The 17,686-nt window shown below is 54.6% G+C and overlaps 1 protein-coding gene across 1 annotated transcript in view; it reads left to right on the top strand.

The window, feature by feature from the left end:
• The first annotated feature begins 897 nt into the window (after window positions 1-897).
• TMPRSS9 (transmembrane serine protease 9) overlaps window positions 898-17,686 on the top strand; it is a 28,086-nt gene continuing 11,297 nt past the window's right edge. The window contains 12 exon segments of the mRNA XM_025456835.3: window positions 898-1,515; window positions 1,805-1,969; window positions 6,290-6,417; window positions 9,594-9,661; window positions 9,770-9,945; window positions 10,867-10,908; window positions 11,950-12,063; window positions 13,476-13,647; window positions 14,631-14,688; window positions 14,690-14,906; window positions 16,201-16,337; window positions 16,973-17,291. Of these exon segments, the coding sequence (XP_025312620.3) occupies window positions 1,317-1,515; window positions 1,805-1,969; window positions 6,290-6,417; window positions 9,594-9,661; window positions 9,770-9,945; window positions 10,867-10,908; window positions 11,950-12,063; window positions 13,476-13,647; window positions 14,631-14,688; window positions 14,690-14,906; window positions 16,201-16,337; window positions 16,973-17,291 (1,795 nt within the window). The 5' untranslated portion in view covers window positions 898-1,316.

Genomic DNA, 17,686 nt, shown 5'->3' with positions numbered 1-17,686 from the left:
TGTCCTTTCCTCCGAAGGCCTTCAACTGATTGCATGCGGCCCATCCACAACAGGGAGGGTCATCTTCTCTACTTAAAGGTCTATTAATTTGAAAGTCAGTTGCATCTAAAAATCAGCTTCAGGGCAACATCTACCATAGTGTTTGACCAGAAAACCCGTTACCATAGCCCAGCGGAAACGTGGACATTAACGACGCCGGGGACAGAGTCATGCCCCAGAGCATGTTTTGCTCACCTGAAACTCGGCGTACCTGGGTGCCCAGCACTCTTCCCGACGCCAGCCGCCTTTCGTGCCCACGGGCCCCCGAAGGAGCTCTGCGGCCTCTCGGAGCCATCGGCTGCCTCCTGCACCAACCTCGTCTCTGCAGGATCCTGGTGCCCGAGACCAGAGCCCCGCGGGGGAGGCGCGGAGGCAGCGGGCGCAGGGGCCCTGCAGGCGGCACCCCGGGCTCGGCTCGCGGCCCGCCTGCTGTCCCAGAACCCGGCGTCCCTGGGGGAAAGGCGGGCCGGCAGGCCGCACTCTGCCCACCCGGCAGGCGGGAGCTGGAGGCCCGCGGCGAGGCCGCAGCTGCTCTTCCCGCCCCACGGCCTCCCCAGGGGACCGAAGGACCCGCAGGCCTCGGCCTCGGCTGCGGCGGACGCGCGAGAAGGCCTCCAGGGCCCTCGGCGGGGTCTCTCGCGAGACTGCGCTCGAGGGGCGGCCTACGGGGACCCCAGCTCGGATCTCTCGCGAGACTCAGATTGAGGGGCGGCCTAGGACCCCCACTCGGGTCTCTCGCGAGATGCGCTTGAGGGGCGGCCTAGGAGGACCCCCCACTGGGATCTCTCGCGAGACCGAGATCGAGGGGCGGCCTAGGAGGACCCCACTCGGGTCTCTCGCGAGACCGAGATCGAGGGGCGGCCTAGGAGGACCCCCACTCGGATCTCTCGCGAGACCGAGATCGAGGGGCGGCCTAGGAGGACCCCACTCGGATCTCTCGCGAGACCGAGATCGAGGGGGCGGCCTAGCAGGACCCCCACTCGGATCTCTCGCGAGACCGAGATCGAGGGGCGGCCTAGGAGGACCCCACTGGGATCTCTCGCGAGACCGAGATCGAGGGGCGGCCTAGGAGGACCCCACTCGGGTCTCTCGCGAGACCGAGATCGAGGGGCGGCCTAGGGGGAACCCCAGCTCGGGTCTCTCGCGACACTGCACTCGACGGGCGCGTTGGACTCGTGAACAGAGAAGCACGTGGCTCCTCCCGGTCCTCAAAGAACTGAGGCCCTCAGACCGGGCGTCCTGGCGGCGGAGGGGGCGGAGGCCGGTCCCTCCGGCGGATGCTGGCGGCCGCGGGTGGTCACGTGGAGTCCAGGCCACGACGGACGCCGCGGGCACCAGAGCTGGCGCGGGCCCGGCTCCACGGGGGCCCGAGACGTCCCCGTCCCGGGCAGGGGGCACCTGGTGGAGGCCGCGGGGCGGGGGTGACCCTGGGTCCCCGGGGCCTCCCAGAGACGGGCAGACCCCGCGCTGCGGGCGGTGAGGACGGAGGGGGCGCCTCTGGGAGGTGGGGGCGGGGGGACCGGGCGACCAGCCGTACCCGCGCGTGGGCTTGAGGGCGTCCGAGCCGATGTGGTTCCTCCCGCGCTAGGTGAGCCGTGACGGTGACCGGGGCCGCAGGGAGGTGGAGCGTCGCGCCTGGCGGGTCACGGAGCCACGCCGAACCCGCGTGTATGACAGGCGCCCAGCCCCCCTGCACCTGCGACACCCCTGCTTAGGGGCGGGAGGCGTCCTCCAGCTGACCCTGTCTTTCCACCCTTTCTTGCAGCGTCCGGGTCGTCTGCTCCGTGTCTGGGAGCCATGGAGCCCATCGCTGGGGACCTGCAGCTCGTGCCTGGGGCACCAAAGGAAGTCCCGGCTGCGGGCTGCCGCGTGGCCCTCTCTGCCCTGGCGGCCGCCAGCGTTGTGATGGTCACCCTGGGAGTCCTCGTGGGTAAGCGGCCGTGGGCTTGCACGGGTTCAGGCACTAGGTGGCCTACACGAAAATGCTTAGAAGTGGCTTGGTGGTATCCGCGTTAGGATCCCAGGACCAAAGGGCTGAGCAAGCAAGCATGGAATTGAATCTCAGGCCACCAGGAGAGAAGGGAGGCAGGCCAGGAGCCTGGGTGGCAGTCTGGGGCGGATGGGTGCGAGGATGGGCCAGGTATTCACGTTTTCCACAAACCGTGTTCTCCCAGGAAGTTCTCACCATGGAGTGAGAAAGGAGGCAAGTAGGAACAGTGAAGTGAACTCCTTTGGATATTGAGAAATTTGAAAAGTACTCATACTTTTCAAATTGTAAGAAGCGAACAACGGGGCGCCTGCTTGGCTTGGTTGTTAGGCATCCGACTGTTGATTTCAGCTCAGGCCTGGATCTCAGGGTCCTGGGATTGAGCTCCAGGTCAGGATCCACACTAGGTGTGGAGTCTTCTTCAGATTCTGTCTCTTCCTTTGCTGCCCCACCCCACCCCCCACCCAAGCGAACAGTGGTCTGTGTTCCTGCGATTCACAGTGGCCTCTGTTTCCTGTTTGCTCCCAGTAGAAAGTCACCTTATTTACGGTGAACCGTACAAAACTGTGGTCTCTCTGTAGAATGTGGGGTTGCAGATGTAAAAATAAACAGGAAGCTCTTTTTATACTTTAAGAAGAGGATCCCAAGATGCTAGTTGAAAAAGTAGGGAGAGGGGATGCCTGGGTCGCTCAGTGATTGGGCGTCTGCCTTCGGCTCAGGGCATGATCCTGGAGTCCTGGGATCAAGTCCCATGTCGGGCTCCCTGCATGGAGCCTCTTCCTCTGCCTGTGTCTCTGCCTCTCTCTCTGTAGAGCCTCTCATGAATAAATAGATAAAATCTTAAAAAAAAAAAAAAAAAGAAAAAAGGAAAGAGTAGGGAGAGATGCTGAATAGCAAGAAAGGGAAACGTGTTTGCCTGTGTGCATAAATTGTTTCTGGAGGGAGTTTTGGAGCCTAACTGGTTACCTCTGGGGAGGACAGCATGCAGTCAAGCACAGGAGGGAGATTTGTCACCAGATTCGCCTTTTGCTGGCTTCTGATTTCGAACCACGTGGAGCCATTACACCTATTGACCATGTTGTCTGTTTGTAAGTTATAAAACCCATCACCGCAGCTGGCCACGGCCTACCTTGATTTTCCATGTGACAACTCTGTGGTATCAGCAACTGTGAGTGGTTTGCAGCCTGACAGGTCTCCACGCAGAGACATGTTTCCGTAGATGATACCTAGGGCTGTCTCGTGAGAATTCACTAGGTGACAGCAGGGTCTGCGTACCTCTTGGGGCTTGTCCATTTCCTTCCACTGCATGTCCTGGATTTGCCGTAATGTTTGTGGAGAGTGTAGATGGACATTCCCCGTGAGACCGTGGATATCCTTAGCCACCACACACAGCAGCTCTTCCCCTGTTGCCTGCCTTGTTGCTACTGGGGATGGCAGCCCTGAGCCCTGGGGGCTGGTTACAGTTAAAGCAGTTAACAAATATTATTGAAAAGTCAATTCCTTGGGACACCTGGGCGGCTCAGTTAGTTGAGTGTCAGACTCTTTTTTATTTTAAAGATTTATTTATTCATGAGAGACACAGAGAGAGAGAGAGAGGGAGGCAAAGACACAGGCAGAGGGAGAAGCAGGCCCCATGTAGGGAGCCCGACATGGGACTCGATCCCAGGACTCCAGGATCACACCCTGGCCCAAAGGCAGGCGCCAAACCGCTGAGCCACCCAGGGATCCGAGGGTCAGACTCTTGATCTCAGCTCAAGTCTTGATCTTAGGGCTGTGAGCTCAAACCCCACGCTGGGCTTCATGCTGGGTGTGGGGCCTACTTTAAAAAAAGCCAGTTTCTCATCCCCACCAGCCACCTTCCTGGGCAGCTGGTGGATACCACACTGGACAGCACACATCTAGAACATTCTGTCATTACAGGACATTCTGGGCAGCGCTGCTCTGGAACAGGCTGGCTCTCAGGTGCTAAGCTTTCTACAGTTTGTGTGTGTGTGTGTGTGTGTGTGTGTGTGTGAGAAAGTCCCCTTTTTGTCATGAAGTAATGATAATAAGTGACAGAGAGAAAACATTCTTCTCTGATAGACAATAAGTTGGCAATCCTACGTGGATTTCTTTGGTTTTTATATGTAGTACACATGTATATTTCTTACCTATTTTATTTTTGTATTTGTGGAACATCTGGAGTCCCTCACAGCCGGGGGTGACCGACAGGCCCCCTAACAGCAGTGGGAGTCAAATGCAGGAAAGTCCGTGCCGTGTGAGTGTGTGTGTCCTCATCTGACGGGGAGGCATCCTAGAAGGGGCATCCTGGAAGCCCACACGCATTGAGATTAATACAAATAAAATCCTCATCAGGACCCATGAAACTTAAGGAAGGCTTTAAAAAACATTTACAAATTTTTTAAACTTGTAAATAATTTGTTTTTATTATTTTCTTAAAGATGTTATGTATTTATTCATGAGAGACAGAGAGAGGCAGAGACACAGGCACAAGGAGAAGCAGGCTCCCTGCGGGGAGCCCAACGTGTGACTGGATCCTTAGTCTCCAGGCTCAGGCCCTGGGCCAAAGGCTGCACTAAACCGCTGAGCCACCCGGGCTGCCCTAAACTTATAAATAATTTAAAGTTAAAACGTATCCCCTTCCCATACAGCTCAAAATTTTAATTGGTGGTGGTAGCCTTGAGGGAAGCTGGGGGTCAGACACACGGGACCTTCCTGCTATTCCTGAGCTTTCTGTGAGTCTGTCATTATTGCAGAGGGAAAACAGGCTTAGTTGGGGGTACCCAGCTGACTCAGCCCATGGAGCAAGCGACCTTCGATCCCAGGATCGTGAATTCAAGCCCCATGTTGGGGGTAGTGATTGCTTTGGAAAAGAAAAAGAAAGAGAAGGTTTAGAGTACAGAGCATAAACATAAATACCTTGATTCACACAACAGAGTGGTCATTTTTATTTTTTTGTTAACTTTAACTTTTTAAAAAAATATTTTATTTATTTATTCATGAGAGATACACAGAGAGAGAGAGGCAGAGACACAGGCAGAGGGAGAAGCAGGCTCCATGCAGGGAGCCAGATGTGGGACTCGATCCCAGGACCCCAGGATCACGCCCTGAGCTGAAGGCAGACACTCAACCACTGAGCCACTCAGGTGCCCCAACTTTAACTTTTTAAAAGATTTTATTTGTTTGAGGGAGAGCGAGCGCAGAAGCAGGGGGAGTAGCAAGCAGAGGGAGAGGAAGAAACAGGCTCCCCCATGAGCAGGGAGTCTAATGTGAGGCTTGATCTCGGGACCTGAGATCATGACCTGAGCCGAAGGTAGATGCTTTACCAACTAAACCACTGAGACGCCCCAGGGTGCTCATTTTTGAATACAAGCTATGTTTAGAATTGACTTAGCATATTCAACTGTATTGCTTTCAGTAGAGGAGAGGAAAAGGGAGAAGCAGACTCCCAACTGAGCAGGGAGTCGGGATGTGGGACTCAATCCTGGGACCCTGAGGTCATGGCCCGAGCCAAAGGCAGATGCCTCCCCGACTGAGCCACCCAGGCACCCCTATCATCTATTTTTTTTTAACTGAGGCAGAGCAGGCCTGCAGCGCTACGTCTGCGGCAGGGGTATAGCACCGTGGGTGGACAAGTCTCTGGGTTGTGCTGGGCTTGTCGCGCGTGTGGCTGCCGGCCCGCACCACGCACACCGCGGGCTGTGCCCCGCTGCCTCCGCACCCGCCCCTCTGGCAGCCGTCAGTTTGTTCTGTTTACAACTCTGAGTCTTTGCTGTTGTGTTCTTTTGACACAGTACTTCCAACGGTTGGAAATCTGTGTTCTTTCGAGGGTGGCATCATGGGACTGTGGTCCCAGAGTCCTGATGCCTCCTGGTTGGGATCAGGCCCCTGTGGCATTTTGTGTGAATTGCTCCAAATTGGAGGAAGGGTCTCCTCCTGAGGCCATTTAGCCGTTCATGGCTGAAGCCAGCTTCAGGCCCTGAGCCAGGCACACCTGGTGAGCAGGAGCTGGTCCTGTCAGAAAGCCTGGGGACATCTGGGTGCCTTCAGAGGGTGACCATAGGGTCGGTCATCGAGCCAAGAACATGTGTGAGAAGTGAAAGGGGGCCCTGTTGATGACCATTCAGGCTCCCCGCCGGAAGTCAGCCCACCACCTGTTTGTTGGGGTGATGGCTCCGGGGTGGCTGGGGACATTGAGGCTGACTTAAGTGCACCCTGACCCCGAAGTTGGGCTCTCTCACGGGGCCCTGGTCTTGTCCGCAGCTTCCCTCTCTACACAGGGGGTCGACGTGGAGCACACGGCTGAGCTGCAGGGGGTCCGGTATGCCCGCAGCCTGCAGCGAGAGACCTCCGAGTACTACCGCGTGCTGACGCCCGCTCTGGAAAGGCTGGTGAGGGCGGCCACGGGCTGTGACCAGGCGAGCAGAGCCGGGGGAGGCCCGGGCAGGCGCTGAGGCAGAGAAGAGGGCACACGGGGCACGGAGCACGAGGCCGCTGGGGCCGGCGCTGGTGGGCCCTGAACACGGGGGAGTGGCAGCAGTGGCGTCTGCCCCTGCTGGGCTTGGGGCACTTTGACAGGTTATAAGTTGTGGTGGGATCAGAACCCTCACACCGCTGCGGGGGACCTGACGGAGGGCAGCTGCTGTGGAAGCCGGCAGGCAGCCGGGCAGGTCAGGCGTGACTTCCATATGATCCAGCGATTCCACCCAAGAGAAAAGAAAGTTCATGTCCGTGCAGCCCACACACCTGTGTCCACAGCCGCAGGGTTCATGAGAGCCAAAAGGTGGAAACACTCAAATGCCCGTTGATGGGTGAATGAACAAACACAGGAAGTCCATCCACACTCGGGCACGTCCCTCGGCCACGAAGAGGAGTGCGGCCCCCCTACCTGCTGCCCTGGGGACGGACCCTGAGCCCAGGACACTCGGGGAGGGAACCAGACACAGGAGGCCCCACGGGGTGGGGGGGAGTCCATGTGTGTGACACGTGCAGGACGGGCTCCTGCATGGACGAGGAGAGGGCTCGTGGTTGTCAGGGGCTGCCAGAGGGGGGTGGGCTGTGTGTGACTGCTCATGGGGAGACGGGGTTGCTTTTGGGCTGACGGAATGTTCAAAAATTGGTTGTGGTGACGCCTGCACAACCCTGTGACGGCACTAAAACCCATCCGGTTGTATGTTTTTAAAAGCTGTGTTTAAAGGTGGGTGAGTTTTATCTCAAGTTGAGAAAATATTTTAAATTTCGTTCCAAGAGAAGGAGGAGGGATCACTAGGTGAGAATTCATATTTTGAAAAGAGCACTCTGCCTGTGGCCTGGAGGCTGTAAGATAAGACGTGAGAAAAGCAGGGCAGCGCTTAGGAGTCCCCACCACCCAGACCAGGGGTCAGCACGCTTTTCCTCTAAGGCCAGACAGGCTTCTCCGGCTCAGCGGCTCAGCAGGTGCCACAGAGGACTGTAAGTGAGTGCTTGTGGCTCTGTGCCAATAAAACTTTATTTGTGGACGCTGAAATACACATTTCAAATAACGTGTGTGTAACATGAAATACTATTTTTTAAAATTTTTTATTTATGATAGAGAGAGAGAGGCAGAGACACAGGCAGAGGGAGAAGCAGGCTCCATGCACCAGGACCCCGGCGTGGGATTCTGTCCCGGGTCTCCAGGATCGCGCCCTGGGCCAAAGGCAGGCGCTAAACCACTGCGCCACCCAGGGATCCCTGAAATACTATTTTTCTTTTGACTTTCTCCAGCCACTTAAAGACATAAAAACCATTCGTAGTTTGTGAACTGTATAAAAACAGGCCAGGACTTGAATTCAGCCTGTGGGTGTTAGCTTGCTGACCTCGGTCCCATACCCTAAAGCACTGACTGAAAGAAATAACAACACAAGCCCTGTGCATAATTTAAAATGTTTTTAGCAGCTACATTAAGGAAAAGAAAGCAGGTAAGTTTAATTTTAATAACATATTGAATTTAACCAAGAACATTGAAAATATTTCATGCCCTCGACATAAAGTAGGTATTAATGAGACAATTCATTCCTTTTTTTTATTTTTTCGTATTGAGTCTTCAAAACCCAGTGCGTTTTGCCCTCGCATCTACGGATGCTAAATTTTCGTCAGGAACACAATCAATACGTAGATTCTATAACATTTACATACCTGAGTTGCTCCAACTATACTTAAGAGTCTTCTGGTAACTGGAGTATCTTTTAAAATTTAAGTATGAATTATGTGAAATGTGAAGACCAGTTCCTCTGATCCCAGCCATGTGTGACCAGTGGCTGGCACGTGGGGCAGGGCAGGTGTAGAACACTGGCCAAAATTTGTGGACTGTTCTGTGGGCCAGTGCAAGCCTGAATGTGGGCAATAGGGACATGGACTCAGAAAGTGGAAGTAAGAGAAACAGAGGGACTCCTGGGAGGGAGAACTCTGTATCCTGTGCTTCAGGGAGCGGGAGTCGTGACCATGAGGTTTAACAGCCAAGCTAGAACACTGACCATGAACAGGGATGCCATTTCATAACTGCCCTGGGAGAGCAGGTAAATTGGGACATCTTGTCACCCTAGGTACAGGTCACGTGAGGTGCCAGGCAGCTCTCGGGAACCCCCAGCCTTGGTGCTGCTGGGGACAGCATCCAGAACAATACTCATCCCAGTTCCCAGGACAGGAGCCTTTCAGTGCTAAACCTGAAACAGCCCCAGGAGAAGTGGACAGTGGACGGTCACTCAACAGCACACGAAGGATAAGCAAGTTCCTAATAGCATCGATTTACACAAAGCAGGATTTTCTTAATGTAAAATCCATGTAAAATAAAATTAATTATTTTTTAAAGTTTTATTTAAGTGATCTTTGCACCCAATGTGGGGCACAAACTCATGACCCTGAAATCAAGAATCACATGCTTGGGGCACCTGGGTGGCTCAGTTGGTTAAGAGTCTACCTTTGACTCGGGTCATGATCTCCAGGTCCTGAGATCCAGGCCCACGTTGGGATCCCTGCTCACTGAGAAGTCTACTTCTCCCTCTACCTCTGCCGCTTCCCCTGCTTGTGCTCTTGCTCTGTCAAATAAAATCTTAAAAAATAATAATAATAATTCAGTGGCATTTAGTATATTCAACAATTCTTGCAACCATTATCTCTGTAGTTTCAGAACATTCCATCACCCCTAAAGCAAATCCATCCCCATCAGCCATCAGTCCCTAGCACCCACGAGCCCTGTCCCCATCAGTGGACAAGCCCGTCCTGGACGTGTCACACAAATGGAATCACAGTGTGGCCTCCTGTGTCTGGTTCCCTCCCTGAGCGTCGTGGGCTTAGGGTCTGTCCCTGGGGCAGCGCGTGTAGGCACCTCACCATCATGTGGATGGACATTTTATTCATCCATCTGCTGATATGGCAGTTTTTCATCCAAATAACCTCAAAGTGCCCTTGTCATTTACATGGCTCTGTGACTGCTGGGTGTACTGAGAGTGAGAGGGGTGCTTTTCTTTGCCCCCCAGCTCTGGATGTACACAGCAGGTCCCAGCAGGGCAGGTGCCTAATCTGTGTGCTGGTCTTGTCTATGTTGCAGTTTGTAAGCAGCTTTCAGGAGACAGAGTTGGAGGCCAGCTGTGTGGGCTGCACTGTGCTGGGTTACAGGTGAGTCGGAGTCTCCTTCAGGTGAAGGAATCCTAGTAGACACCCAAGAGATCCCACAAGATTCCAGCAGGAGCCCTTCTTCTCCAAAGACTTCTCTCCTGCCTGCAGGGATGGGAATTCCAGTGTCTTGGTTCATTTCCGGCTACACTTCCTGCTGCAAGCCCTGCAGTCACTGAGTCTGGGCCTGGAGGAGGAGCTGTTGCAGCAGGGACTCCGAGCAAGGCTGCAGGGGCATGGTATCCCCCTGGCTGCCCACGGCACCATTGTGTCTGCTGAGCTCAGAGGCAAGTAGGCAGCAGACACTGAAAGAATTAGGAGGAGGTAGCTGTAGGAGAGGAGGCCGTGGAAGGTTGCATTAAAGTTTAGGTTTTCAATAGTTGCTCCCTCCCATGAAAAGTAAACCCATACACAGTGCTTTACCCTCAGTGGTACAGAGCGGGTGACAGCAAACTGCAGGTGGCCAGAGTGTAAATGCTTTTGTCTTTGCAGCCCACTGGATGGATCTCTGTTGAGACCACTCCACTACGCTACTGTAACGGGAAGGTTAAAGACAGCACATAAACAAATGGGGACGTTTATGTATTGATAAAACTTTATTCACAAAATCAGATGCTGGGTTGTATTTGGCCCACAGCCATTGTTTGCCAGTCCTGGTACAGGAATAAGAGTAAAAGCTAAACCGCAAAATCTGATGATGCAGGTTCTATATCACGTACCAGAAACTGCACATAAAGTCTGATGATGCAGTGCATTGTGATCTGAGAGCCAGACAGGAGTTCAGTTGTGTCATCAGGTCAAAGATCGATCGCCTTGACATTTGCTCCGCAAGACATTTATGGTCCTTCCCCTCCCCCAACTCTGACATGCTGGGTGGGGGTTAGTAACCTCTCTGTCAATGCTATCTCATTGAATTCTCCTCAGTTTCATGCCTGCATAATCCACTGAGGTGACCACTGGCCCCATGTGGCTCTTGAGCACATGTCATGCAGCCAGTGAGGCTGAACAAGAGGTGGTTTCATTTGATTTCATCTTAAATTGATTTAAGTTAGAACTTAAGTGGCTCCCGTGGTAGACGGAGCAGCTCTTAGCTTTGCGATCCAATGTTTTCAAAGAACTAGTGCAGCTCTCGGCTTTGCAATCCAGTGTTTTCAAACAACTACAGAACTCGCTGAATAAGCTTATATCTCTTGTCTGTTTCACTGCAGGAAGCCAGAAAGGCCCATTGACGGAAAGAGACTTAAAATCAGGTATGTCTTACCCTCTCCCCTGGAGCTCCCTGCCCTCCGCAGAGTTTCTCTGATTGTAGTCCTGTGGAGAGGTTCCCAAGACTTCATTCCAGTACACAAAGAAATCCCTCAAATGCAGTAAATGCTACTTTTGCACACCAGCCTCCTCCAGAGGGCTGGGAGGGAATAGATTCAAAGTCCTGTGTGGACAAAGGATTTAAAGATGAGACACTTTGAATTACACATGGCCAAACATGAATGAGAGAAAACATTACTGATCTTTTTTGGAAAGTGGTGGGAATCTGCTGTTAAAAGAGAGTTTAGAAAATAAGAGTGAGTACCACAGAGTCCTCAACTAGGAGTGATCCAGGCCCCAGGGGACGCTGGGCAGTGTCTGGGGACATCTGTGATTATAAGGAGTTGGGACTCCTGGCCTCAAGTGGGTAGGACTAGGACCCCACAGAGAGCAGTCTGGCCCCAGAAGTGAAGTGTATATTTAAATGGTTAACATGATAAATTTTATATCGTATATGTTTTACCACAACTTGAAAAGTTCAGTTTCACCCATATCTTTTAAAAACTATGGGAAAAAAATAATAAAAAAATAAAAAATAAAAACTATGGGTATTGGGATCCCTGGGTTGCTCAGTGGTTTAGCACCTGCCTTTGTCCCAGGGCATGGTCCTGGAGTCCTGGGATTGAGTCCTGCATCGGGCTCCCTGCAGGGAGCCTGCTTCTCCCTCTGCCTGTGTCTCTGCCTCTGTGTGTGTGTGTGTGTGTCTCTCATAAATAAATAAATAAAATATTTTTAAAAAACTACGAGTACTAGAAAATGTGGAAATTCACATGGTGCAACTCTATTTCTATTGCATAGCTCTGGCCTTTGTGCAGATCGACATTCTTGTGTTCCATCTCTGTACTAATTCTGAGGAAATTATTTCAGAAATGTTCAGGGCTAAAAAAGTAAAAAAAAAAGGAGAGGTTTTCCATGCTCTAGAGACTCTTGGTGCAGCCAGGAGAGATGGAGCGGGGATCAAGAACTTGGTTCATTTCTGCCCTCAGGTCACTGTCCAGGGAACACCTTTTCCTGCCGGAACAGCCAGTGTGTGACCAAAGTGAACCCGGAGTGTGATGACAGAGTGGACTGCTCTGATGGATCTGATGAGGCCCACTGTGGTCAGTCTCCTATCTGGATGGTCTCTGGGCCATGTCCCCTTTCCAGGGTCAGCTTCTGGTTCTGTTCTCTCGCCCACTGTGCACATTACACGTGTGCACATTACTGGAGCTGGGCTGAGAAAAGGAGAGGGCACTCATGATATGGCTGAAAAGACAGATCCTCGCCAAACTATGAGAAGCCTCAAATGCCAGGAACTGGAGCTCTGTCCTATATGCAATGAGATTTGAGCAAGGGAGTCTTACAATTAAAATGCTGTAAGAGTAGCCAACATTCTCTAGCAGTGCTAGCCCATGCAATAAGGTAAGAGCAATAGTTTAAGTGTGGAAAGGAAGAAAGAAAACCATCACAGTTTGTACTGGATCTGATTGTTTATATAAATGAATAAATTGACTAGCCAGCTATTAGAAAATAAGACAGTTCAATGCTGAGGGGAGAATAAGACGAACAACACATAAAAACTATTGCTTTGCTTTATACAACCAACAACAGATTAGAACATAGAAGGCAAAGAACCCCACTCGTGATCAATAGCAACAAAAGATGAGTGTGTGGAGCGTGTAATGTAAAATTATAAAGCTTCATTGAAGGCTATAAATTGAACTAAGCCAAGACCCAGCATTCCAGGAAAAGACGTATGTATAAGAATTTTGAAACTTGCAACATACATGGTGAAGGAGACATTTGTCGCATGTGGCACTTGGATGTGAGGAGTGATGTGTGGAGGCTGGTTGAGATTGGGGGCTGTGGTTGGGGTCCGCAAGGCCCCCTCAGGGTCAGGGATTCCCTTGAAGGACTCGTAGAAGTCAGGTGTTCTATGTATGGTTATGGCTTCTTCAAAGGAAAAGGCGCAGAGGGCAGAGTGGGCGAGACCAGGAGTGAGCAAGTGTCCCGCTGCCCTCTCACAGTGGAGTCACGTGGACAGCCCTGAACTCACTGTCCCAGCAGCAGCATGGACTGCACACTCCCAAGTGTTCCCAACCAGGGCAGCTCGCCGAGCCTCACTGTCCGGTGTTTGTCCTGGGGGTTAGTCACGTGGCTGTGTAGCCTCGGCACAGCTCACTTCATGTAGGAGAGACCCGGGGCTGCCGTAAAGGGAGTGGCCTAAACAGCAGACACGTCCTCGGTCACGATGCAGGGGCTGGAAGCCCAAGATCAAGGTGTCCGAAGGTCTGATTCCTTCAGAGCTGGTGGAGAACCTGTTTCCTGCTTCTCTCCCAGCTTCTGGGGTTTGTTGGATGCCTAGTATTTCTTGGCTTGTACAAGTGTCACCCAGATGTCTGCTGGCATGTTCACAAGGCATTCTCCCTGTGTGCAGGTCTGTGCCCAGACTTCCCCTTTATATGAGAGCACCAGTCATTGGATTTAGGGCCCTGCCTTCTGGGGCTCCTGGTTGGTGACCTCTGTCTTGCAGACTGCGGTCTACAGCCTGGTTGGAAGACGGCAGGCCGGATCGTGGGGGGCATGGAAGCATCTCCTGGGGAGTTCCCGTGGCAAGTCAGCCTTCGAGAAAACAACGAACACTTCTGTGGGGCTGCTGTCGTCAGGGCCAGGTGGCTGGTGTCTGCGGCCCACTGCTTCAACGAGTGAGCCCCGTGCCCCTTGGTCCCACCTGCCTTCCCACTGTTGGAGGGCCACCTTCCAGCATCCTCAGAGCCCCTTGGAGCTCTTTTCTCTTTTCCTTTTTTAAGTATATTTTTTTAAGATTTTATTTGAGAGAAAGAGGGAGAAGAAGAGGGAGAGAGAATCTGAAGCAGACTCTGCCCTGAACGCAGAGCCCAACGTGGGGCTCAGTCCCACAACTGGGAGTTCATGACGAGCCAAGAGTCGGACACGTAACTGACTGAGCCACCTAGGCGCCCGTCTTTTCATTGTTGAATCTGAGAGAGGGCGGGCTTTGTGGAACAGAACCGAGCCTTGTCCCGTGTTCCTGCTGGGAAGCGTGCTGTTCCGTGGACTGGGTGCGGGGCCCGTGAGACACATCAGCTGTAGGGCCAGCGTTAGGGTGAAGAGAGCGAGGTACTCACCTGGGAGGGGGACGTGTAGGGGCGGCCTCCAAAAAACAGTCGTCGTGACAAGTAATACTTTCATGTCATGTTGAAAAAAAAAATCAAAATGAGTGCAAAGAAATAAAAAGATCCACAATGAACAGAATAGCCAGTTCTGAAATGGAGACCAGGTCAGCCAGGCCGGGCGAGTGGGGCCCGGGCAGGCCGGATCCCCGCTTGGGGCAGAGGTCAGTGCTCTGTTCATCGTGGGCCTTCTGCGTTCGTTCAGGTGTTCGCCGCAAGGCGTGAAGATCCCATGTATCACGAGGGCTGGGGTTTGGGGCGCCCCCTTACCATTTCGTACCCAGGTCTGTAGCTTAAAGTGTTGGTCGTTGGTGCAGGATGGATTTCTTCTGCGCGTATGTTTGTTCTTGACAATGTTGCATGGAGATACCAGTTGCGATGACTGGGTTTCGGGGCGCCCCCTTGACCTTTGCCCCCCCAGACGGGTGCCTCCCTTGCCTCTTGCTGCTGCCCGTCCCACGGGTGGGCCTCTGAGCTGTGGTCTGTCTGTCCTGCAGGTTCCAGGACCCGAGAGAGTGGGTGGCCTATGCGGGCACGACCTACCTCAGCGGCGCAGGAAGCCAGCACGGTGCGGGCACGCGTGGCCCGCATCATCCCGCACCCGTCGTACAACCCGGACACGGCCGACTTCGACGTGGCGGTGCTGCAGCTGGACGGCCCCCTCCCCTTCGGCAGGCACGTCCAGCCCGTGTGCCTCCCCGCCGCCACGCACGTCTTCCCGGCGCGGAGGAAGTGCCTGATCTCGGGCTGGGGCTACCTCAGGGAGGACTTCCGTAAGTCCCCGCCGTCCCGGGTTCAGTGTTTGCGAGCGCCGCCGCCTCGAGGTGTGTGCAGCCCCGGACACGCGGGGCCGCGCTTGCAGCCGGGGCCGAACCGGGCAGTGCGCCCGGTTACTGTACCAGCTCAGACCGGGACCCGGTGTCTCTTCCTGGTGTGTTCGCTGCCACGTGGTTTGCATTTTTGTGCTTTCTGACGGTGATTTCTGAAGGGGCCCCCAGGTTTGGGGACAGCTTTGCTCTCTAAAGGGTCTGGAGATCCGACGCGGCTGACCTCCCTCGCAGGGCCCACCGCCTGTGTTCTGGGGTTTTCTCAGGTGTTTCTGCCTGACATGAAGGAAAAAAATGCTGGGTGATTTTTACACCTTCTGAAAAGGAAAGGATTGGCCCCATGGACCTGATTAGGAGGGAAGACAATCCCGACACATCCGAGCCTCCTCAGTTCACTGAGCACCGGTCCAAGGACTGGGCAGGAAGCAGGGCAGCCTCCCCACGAGGGGCTCAGCCCAGACCAGCGTCATCCAAGAGCGCTTTCCTTGGAGCGGTCATGCTTTCCATTTGTGTCACCTGCGGTAGGAGCCACCAGCCCCCTGCAGCGTGGCCTGTGCAGCTGAGAATCTGAGCTGTACATTTTATTTCATTTTAACACACTTATGTCTGCAATTAAGTAGCCACATGGGGCCTGACGGCTGCCATACCGGACAGCACAGCTCTGGAGGGAAGGTGGTGATGAGCACAGTGGAGGAGAGTGAGGTAGGGATGGAGGGTGGGGGCTGCAGCTTTAAATGGGTGGTCAGGAGGGGCTTCTTGACAAAGGAGATGAGGGAGGAATGCAGGCAGGTTCTGTAGGGTCAACATTCTAGGCAGCTGGAACAGCATGCCCAAAGCCCTGGCGTCAGCAGTCCAGACTTGGACTTTTAGTTTGAGCTGAGGGAAGAGGGGGGTCACCCCAGAAGATTCGAGGAGACAGACAACATAATCTGATTTAATGTTGAGCAAAGATGGCACTGGCTGTTGGGCTAAGAAAAGATTTCAGCTCAGTAGGACGGAACAGCCAAGGCAGATGCGGGGAGGCTCAGGAGGGGAAATGAGGAAGGAGCCGGTCCTGGCTGTTAACTTGGATGCCTCTCTGCTGCCTGGGCCAGCAGGTTAATGGTGGGCATTGGTAGAGCGTTTCCTGGGCCACTTTCTGAGCTTCAGCAAGTCCCCTGGGGGCGGTGGGGACACAGGGTCAGAGCGGACGTCTACAGCCTCCAGGCTCATCCTGCTGGTCCCTCCCTGTCCCGGGCAGTGGTGAAGCCAGAAGCGCTGCAGAAAGCCACCGTGGAGCTGCTGGACCAGGGCCTGTGCGCCGGCCTGTATGGCCACTCGCTCACCGACAGGATGATGTGTGCCGGCTACCTGGACGGGAAGGTGGACTCCTGCCAGGTGAGCCCCGCAGCCCACGGGCCCTGCCCACCTGCCGATGGGGCTCATGGCTCCCCTCCCCGAGACAGGGCGTCCTCACGCTTTCTGTTCCAGCACCAAGACTTCCCCTGCTGGACTTGGAGCGCGGCTACGGTTGTCTGAGCTGCTGGGTGGGGAGAAGGTGGGAGAGGGCGCTGCGTGTGCTCAGGGCGCCAGATCAGAACGGGGCCTGGAGAAGGTGTTGGGGAAAGCTGGGGAGAGCCTGTGTCTGAGGGTGTGAGCCGGTGTGAGGAGAAGGGGAAGGGCAGCAAGACCGGGCAGCTGCTGCGGGAGATGCTGCGGCAGCCTGTCCGCCGCGGCGAGCGTGACATCCCCAAGGGTCTCGTGGGATGGGGAGAGGAGGGGCTGTTTATCTGGGGTGGGCTTTGAACTGCCAGCCGTGGAACTGAAGATCTCAGACACCCTCTTGTATTTTCACAGAAGAGACAACGGGCTCTGAGCCGCGGGCTGCCGGCCCCCCTCTGCCCCGTGAGCTGGCGGGCAGACGCGTCTCAGGAGCCCCGTCGGGACTCCTTCTGTGACTCCGCAGCTCTGGGATTGGGGCTGCAGCGGCCAGGAGCCCCGGCCCCCCCTGGAGGTGTGCTTTTGTCTCCCAGGGCGACTCAGGAGGCCCCCTGGTCTGCGAGGAGCCCTCGGGCAGGTTCTTCCTGGCCGGCATCGTGAGCTGGGGGATTGGCTGTGCCGAAGCCCGGCGTCCCGGGGTCTACGCCCGAGTGACCAGGCTGCGTGACTGGATCCTGGAGGCCATCAGCACCGCGAGCAAGCCTCTGGCTCCCACCGTGGCTCCCACCTCCACCACCCCCAGCACGGCCTGGCCCGCCCGTCCTGAGAGCCCGGTGGTCCACAGCCCCGCCAGACCCACGTGGGGCCCCAGCATGGCGCCTCCTGACGCAGTGACCGCCTCTAAGCCCCAAGGTACTTCCTGGGGGCACAGGCAGGCGTCCCCCCCCCGCCCCCGCAGGGCTGGGTGGATTGGTACTGGGAAGCAGACGGGCAGTGGGCCGGTGACGTCTGCCCTGAGCACAGGCGAAGGCACGCTGGCCGCCCTTCAGACGGCACGGCCAAGTCAGGCAGTGCACGAGGGTGGACTTGGAATGTCCTCAGGGCTCCACCAGGGGCTGGCGACTTGGAGCCGTCACACTTGGGTCCTTGCACACACCTCACTCACAGAAACGTACACACGCAGAGGTTTTAATGCCCGAGAGCATGCATTTCTTTTTTTTGTTGTTTTCAAATTTTCCTGTACGTGCTTGTGTGCCTCCTTTCCCGTGAGAAGAGCAAATTAGCTTGTCTAGTTTTTTAATTTTTTT

The sequence above is a fragment of the Canis lupus genome, chromosome 20 (assembly GCF_003254725.2).
Source record: "Canis lupus dingo isolate Sandy chromosome 20, ASM325472v2, whole genome shotgun sequence".
Lineage (NCBI taxonomy): Eukaryota > Metazoa > Chordata > Mammalia > Carnivora > Canidae > Canis > Canis lupus.
This window is presented reverse-complemented; position numbering and strand designations above follow the sequence as displayed.